This window comes from Stegastes partitus, unplaced genomic scaffold, assembly GCF_000690725.1.
Source record: "Stegastes partitus isolate 25-593 unplaced genomic scaffold, Stegastes_partitus-1.0.2 Scaffold542, whole genome shotgun sequence".
Lineage (NCBI taxonomy): Eukaryota > Metazoa > Chordata > Actinopteri > Pomacentridae > Stegastes > Stegastes partitus.
This window is the reverse complement of record NW_007578273.1, coordinates 185813-193284: the sequence shown is the minus strand read 5'-3', so window position 1 is coordinate 193284 and position 7472 is coordinate 185813. Positions and strand designations below refer to the sequence as shown.

At 40.2% G+C, this 7472-nt stretch overlaps 1 protein-coding gene across 1 annotated transcript; it reads right to left on the bottom strand.

Annotated features, from left to right (window-relative positions):
• Positions 1–3540: 3540 nt before the first annotated feature.
• Positions 3541–7135, bottom strand: stmn1b (stathmin 1b). The gene is made up of 5 exons (XM_008288123.1): positions 7047–7135; positions 5293–5341; positions 4354–4526; positions 4055–4246; positions 3541–3964 (listed from the first exon to the last, which is right to left on the bottom strand). Exons 2-5 carry the CDS (start codon positions 5306–5308, stop codon positions 3905–3907), a joined length of 441 nt encoding a protein of 146 aa, XP_008286345.1. The 5' UTR covers positions 5309–5341; positions 7047–7135; the 3' UTR covers positions 3541–3904.
• Between the last annotated feature and the right edge of the window lie 337 nt (positions 7136–7472).

Genomic DNA, 7472 nt, shown 5'->3' with positions numbered 1-7472 from the left:
AAGGTTCCTGAAGTCTGGCCAGCTTCTGTCCCCTTTGTGGTCAGACGGCCGAGGAGCGCTGCACCATGGGACATCGTTCTGTGCCGATGAGTTCAGCAGTTTGTTCTGAACACATGACAGAGTGGGATTGTGCAGCAGCAGCAGCATGTGTGGGTGTGTGTAGTGATACAGACTCCAACACACATCTGCAAACAGTGTTGCACTGTGCACACAAAGTATTCAGTTACTACTAACAACCAAAACATGTGTGAAAGGGGTCATCATATGTAGAAATACGTAGGATGGGTTTATTTTAGGCACGGTTTCACAAAAAAGTAGCATTTCTGCAAAAGGTTGATCCATGAGTTGGACTCTGTGTGATTCATGCACATTTTGGCAATATTTTAAAGTGAAAATCTTATGAATCTGAAGGTTAAACACTTTGAACTAAATGAGGCCTCTGTGGAAAAGAAGAAAGAAAAAAAACAACAACAACTAAAATGCAGTTTACTTTTCTAATACATGAATCAACACATGAACCTTGTAGAAGCTAATAGAAGCAGGTGAAATTTTGAAAAGCAATAAACTTAATTGTCCAAAACTGAAGTAATCAAACAGGTCAGGCAGCTTTAACACAGTCACTGAGCTCACACACTAGAAACTGAACGAATGCCACTTGGCACAGAGTGACCCTTCCAGTTCGGGTGACAGGTTCAGACAGTGGCTGCAAGTCTGTGCAAGATGCAATCAAGTGTAAATTAATACACAAATGCTGATGTGAATTCTGAATGTTTACACATAACAGCAGATCACGCAGGCATCGCTCACTATACGTCTGATGAGGTCTGTGGTGGATGGCCATGAGTCGCTTTTGGAAAAACACGTATTTTCAATTGGAAACTCCCACAGGATCATCACATCCAGCAGGTCAGCGGGTGTCTGAGGCTCTGCTCACTCAAACCTACAACGAGAACAAGAGACAAGGTACGGGACACCCTGGACAGGTAACCAGTCTATCACAGGGCTACACTTAGAGACAGACAACCAAGCACACTCACATTCACACCTACAGACAATTTAGAATCACCAATTAACCTCAACATGTTTTTGGACTGTGTGGGAGGAAGCCGGAGAACCCGGAGAGAACCCACGCTGCATGGGGAGAACATGGAGACTCCATGCAGAAAGATTCTGGTGCCCCCACCAGGACGCAAACCGGCAACCTTCTTGCTGCGAGGCAACAGTGCTACCAACTGCGCCACCTTGCAGCACTTATTTGATATGATATTTGTAATTTAAATATTACATCTAAACCAACAATAAATGAAGACGTGTGTGTGTGTGTGTGTGTGTGTGTGTGTGTGTGTGTGTGTGTGTGTTCTTTACTTTTCTCGACAGTTATTTTGTACTTCAAACATAACAGGTCTTTTGTTGGGGGCCTGAGGAAGTGCAGCGTCTTCTTTGAAGTCATTTGGATAAAGGATGGTCTCATTTGTGGGGTCCTCATCGGGCCTTCAGCTACCTGTGGACTCCTTCAGGCAGGTGGCATCATAAAAGACAAACGACATTAGTAGAACTATTTGTACATAAATGTGCCTTTAACCCATTATCACCGGATGTATATGTTTGTGCATCACGATCAAATAACCAAATAATGATGATTTCTGTTTTTGTTTTTAACATTTTTATATGTTTTAAAGATGCAACTAGTCAGTGATTCACAAAGGAACATCTCAAAAAAAACCAACATATATATATATATAATTTTCTGATTTTGTAGTGTCTCCAGGTGTTCAAAGATACACACCTCACACATTACTAATTCATTCTGTTTTTAAATCCAATGCAGAGCAGCATAAACAGCCTTCCATAGTGTGTAATTCACAGAGCATCAGTCCTCGTGCAGAAGGACCAGTAAAGACCTTTTAGCGTATTTTATCGTCCATCCCTGTAGTCCAAGGATGTATTTTCTCTGTACATGCTGTTTACCACTTAACTGATGGCGGTCAAGCCAGCAAAATATATAAAAATCCAGAGTGCTCAGAGATTTAAACACATAGAATGAAGGTGCTCTCTGGATGGGGAGTGAAGCAGCAGGTAATCAGCAGTGATGAAGCAGAATCAGACGACTGAAACAGGCTCTCTGTGCTGTTAGAATTTCATCATGAAAAAGACATTTGACTGAAGGCTTTTTAACTTCTTGCCATAAAGGTGCCTTGGATGTTATTTCCTTTTGAACTCTTGTCTCTTACCAAAGAGCGCCTTCGTTATGCTTGTTTGAATGGCAGCCTCTCTGGATTGTCTTCTTCTTTATTAGGCTTTTTTTTCTTTCTTTCTTTGGCTTAAGTTGCATCGCCACAGAGAGAACGCATCATTGGACTAAATGGATGGATTAAAAACTGGCTTTTATGACAGAAGATTTGTTTCAACATTCTCAGTATTATCACTGTAGGTACATCATTTACTGGAAATAAAACGTGGAATTTTTGTTGTTGTAGGTATGATATTATATTATAATATATGTTGGTCAAAAACTGTCTTTTGATTTTGATTTACAGCAGCGAAATTCAACATTTTAGTTTCAGGATAAAATAAAGTTAATGAGCCCCCAGAAGACTTTCTGTCATTAAATGGATTTAACATTTGCAATTTTATATTGTATATATACCATTAAATAACAACAACAACAACAAATCATATTTTTCATTATAGAAACCCATCTAAATATATTATGGATTCACCCTCGGCTGCAGGGTGGAGCAGCGGTTAGCACTGTCGCCTCGCAGCAAGAAAAGTCGCCGGTTCGTGTCCTGGTGAGGACACTCAGGATCTTTCTGCGTGGAGTCTCCATGTTCTCCCCGTGCAGCGTGGGTTCTCTCCGGGTTCTCAGGCTTCCTCCCACACAGTCCAAAAACATGTTGAGGTTAATTGGTGATTCTAAATTGTCTGTAGGTGTGAATGTGAGTGTGCTTGGTTGTCTGTCTCTAAGTGTAGCCCTGTGATAGACTGGTGACCCTTTTTTCTTTTCTTTTTATTTTAATCTCTCTTAAATCTGGTGACCTTTCAGATTTATCTTGTGACCCCCTGAGAATCACTACTTTAAATAACTACAACTGCCACTAGGTGTCAGCAGTGTCTCAGTATTACAAACAGCTTACAGTTAGGTCCACAAGTATTCATACCCATGCTGAATTTATAGTGATGTTTTGTTTGAGCAAAAGGTTTGTTCTGGCTGGAAATGATATAAACAAGTGGCAAAACAGCGTAAGACACTGTGTTAGCAATGTTAATGATATTATTTTAATTATTTCAACATTTTTACTATAAATGCAACGTCCACATCTGTTTACATCCTTTGAAATTGTCTCAAATCTTAGCAACGAGTCAACACAACTTCTTCAGTATTTTGTCACTTGTTTGTCATTTTTAAACATTTGCCCAAAATCTGGTATAATTACAAACAATTTCAGGCTTAACTGCATGTCACATCAAACATATAAGCTACACAAATATTCCATCTCAGATTTCTGAATAAACTCAAGAATCCAGGACAAAAAAATATATGAAACTGCATATAAAAAAAACTTTATTGGAAAATTCCTGGTACTGCATCATACAATTGGTTCAAAGTTACAGCATTCAGTTTACAACAGCACATGATGTAATCCAGCATTAAGTAGTTTGGGGACCAATTTATTACAAGCAAATGCCTCTTAAAGAAAATACAGTGTACTGAGCTGCCAAAGAGAAAACTACAGTATATAGAAAAGTCACACTACATCCGAGAGAAATCTAACAAGTATAACGAGCTTTGATTTACCAGCATATTCAGAACTAATGCATCAAAGAACTGCAGAAGAATTCAGTTACAAAAATACAGCTTATCTTTGGAGATGTAAAGACTGCTCGGCAGATTATTAACAAATTAATTCTGCGTTTCTTTCATCGCCTCCTTGTTCTTCCTCACTTCCTCAAGCTTCTTGTCCTGTTGGTGTATTAAAAAAAAAGGAATCACATCACTAATCTTCATTTTGTTCAACATTAAACATGTGTTGGTACGACGACGGGAGCTCACCTTCTCCTTGAACTTCTCACTGAGAGCCGCCATCCGTGCCGTGTGGTTTTCTTTGTTCGCCTCCATCTTCTGATTGAGCTTCTCCTGCGCCGACTTCATGAAGTTGCAGTTCTCCTCTATGGCCTTCTGCATCACCTCCTTCTCGTGCTCTCGCTTCTCGGCAAGACTTTTCAGCATTTCTGCCTCGTGGCTCTGACACAAAGACAAAAGACAACCTTGAGAGCACGTTACCAGAACAGGAATCCTAAGCACATGGTCTGTTCACATCTGTCAGCAGTTTACATCGTCTCTACGGATACCTTGCGTCGTTCTTCAGCAGCCTCGAGTTTTCTCTTAATCTCATCCAGTGACATTTCCTTTTTCTTAATGGGAGACAATGGAAACTCCCCCTTAGCATCTGGGGTTGAGGGGCTCAGGATGACCTCAAAGGCTTGGCCTGATGCCCGCTTGTTCAGCTCCTTGATCTGTATTTCTGTAAAACGGGACATTTGTTAGTGCTGAATGGTCAGTTTATAGCAGATCTGTGACGATGTGAGATCAGGGGTAATATATTATGTAAACCAAATTTAAATATCAGCTCCTATTTATGTGATGAATAACAATTAACTGATTATCCAAGCTGTTAGCTACTTAGCGTTGTTGCCATTCTAAGGCAGCTGAGATTCATTGTCTGCCTGAAGATAATTAAAGGAGGTCAAGCCTGCGATCGTTTCAGGGGTCACTGCTTTGTCAGAGAGGTCAGAGACGAACAATAATCCCTGACGGGTGTCGGGATTCTGCCTTTCTGAGGGTGAAATCAAAACATGTGCCAAAACAAAGACAGTTTTTTTCCAGACCGTGTCGGTGCTGCTTTTGTAGTTTGCTACACCAGCCTCATCAAAAGCACTCTTACTGGTATGTGGTTAAAAAACAGTGTAGTCAGAGTAGACAACTTTGCTTGCACTACTTCTCCGGTGAGTCATTTTGTGTTTGTTGCACAGTGGCAATACTAAACTTAAAGTCAATGGGACAAAACGGGCTCGAGTTTGGGTTCCAGCTATCTTGAAGTAAATTATTTCAAACAGAGATTAGCTATTGGCCTTTTCATCTGACGAACAGATTACTGGTGTCAGCTGAGCATCCCTGCTGTACATGCTTATGCTGTGGTGATGCACATATTTTGCAAATCAAGTTTTTAAAGTTTGCAATGTATTGTTGCATCTCTAGAATCCACTTGTCCAAACACAGTGAACACCTACCTCCAGTGCTTGCCATTTTCGCAGGAATTGCAAGTGCTTTTAATAATCGCTGTAGGAAAAAATAGAAAAAGCAAATTAGTTTTAAAGCAATGTATGGTGTAGTTAAAACACAATGGAAAAACATTCATTTCACTTGAAAGGACGCGGTACTTTCAAAGAACACCCATAAGCAATGGAGCTGATGTGAACAGCTCCTGTTTTGACAGGTCATCGGTCAAGCATGCGCGCAATCCTTTAAAAAAAACACAGAGGTTTTCTAATTTTAGAGTCACCACGGCTTGTTTTGGGAACTCAAAGACAAGCTGATGATTCAATTCCTGCATGTTGATTCATTTTCCTAATGGTCACGTTTGTGATGTTGCTGCATGATGCTGGAAAAAACTGACATTGTGAGATTTATTTTTCCAGCAATAGATGTCACAGTACAAAAAAACTGCAGAAGTTTGCATCAGATGACTTCAAATAACTTTGCATGGAAGGAATGGATCATATGAGAATTATTGGGGTGATTTTGCAGATGAGCGCATCAGCATTGTAAATAAAAATCAATGTTTAAAAAGCTGGTATTGTGTAAGACCAGTAAAAACATCCGAAACAGTTACATTGCTTTGAATGACAGTCAGATTTAACTTTGCATTCGTCACAAAGAGCTTCGAGGTGCAGATTTAAATAATCGCACAACTTGTTGCCTCGAGTGGTGGCAACAAACTGCAAGACGCTCCCAACAGTACGCATGTTTTCAGTCAGCAGCTGGAACATTTCCACACAACTGATGCTGCCTTCCTTTGGCAACCAAATCTTTACTATTCTCTTCTGTCTTGTAAAAGTTTTTCTTTTGTTTGTTTGTTGGTGTTTATTCCAAGAGAGTGTGTCTGAGTACACCGTATTAGATCAGATGGACTTGGAGATTAGTCATGGAAAATGAGGAGTTAGTGAGCAGAAAAAATATAGCAAACAATACAGCAAAGCGTGAATTCGTTTTACTTCACAATGCACACATGCAGCATCGATGCCAAAACAACATGTTGTGCAACATTAATGTGGATGCAATAAATCACAACAGCTATTGGGACACAGTCAGCAGTTATAACGTTACATAATCTATTAAAATACGAGTCCCAACATGACATCGTGGCCAAACGATGATCACACAGGGGAAGGAGTTGTAGCTTGAACACAATGTGGAGTAAATAAAAAGGTGCCCGAAGCTGCAGGCTGCACAAACACTCCTGCAGGGATCAGCTTTACATTAAAGGTGGGGGCGGGGTAACACAACTGCTGCACAAAACCACAAAAAAAAAATAAAAATGCACACAAAAAATAATAACTAAGGCATCATGAAAACCCATTGAAATACACACTAGTTGTAAATGGGGATGAGAAAGAAGCAGCAGCCTTCACTAGTAGAGTTTATTTGCTAAACACAACGTGGTTCAATGTTACATAACGCCAAAAACACGACAAATTAACAACACAACTTTGGTGTAATTAACTACATGATTGATATTACGTGGGAAAAATACAAAGAAAGCCATGCAGATGACAAAAATGCAAATTTTCAAACTATTTTCAGCAATAAAACGCGTTTTCTAAACAGTGGCCACAACAATAAAGCCTCATAATGACTTCAATTGACTTTCATGATGCAGCACAGAATTGACAAAAGTGTCCAAAAGTCGTTGTAACTCTCTGAAAGCTTCCTGTGGACGCTTTAAAAGGCTGAATAAACATTAGCATGAGGCTATTGTTCTCACCGTCAAGTGCTTGAGTTTGAAGAGCAGACCTCCGCCACCTTCTTCTTCTTCTTCTTCTTCTCTTTCTCTGTTCAACCCGCCAACATCTGCACCTTCGCGCACAAACCCACCGACCCCCGCGACGTCACCAGTGACGTAGACGCTCATTGGTCCAAACCCACCAATCAGAGCACGTGTTGGAAAAATTAAAAAAGCGGCAGGAAGTGGAGGCAGGAAAAAAAAAACAACAGACACAAAGCTGGCAGCGCGCACACGGCTGCAGGTTGTGTAACTGTCAGTGAAATCATCCACATTCATCAAGTGAGTGATGAAAAACACGCTGGGAGGGACTGGATGGTGGTTTGTAAAGGGGAGTTACATAATAATAATAAAAACATGTTTATATAGCTCGATTTTAAAGCATCTTGCATCTCTGTTCATACTGTC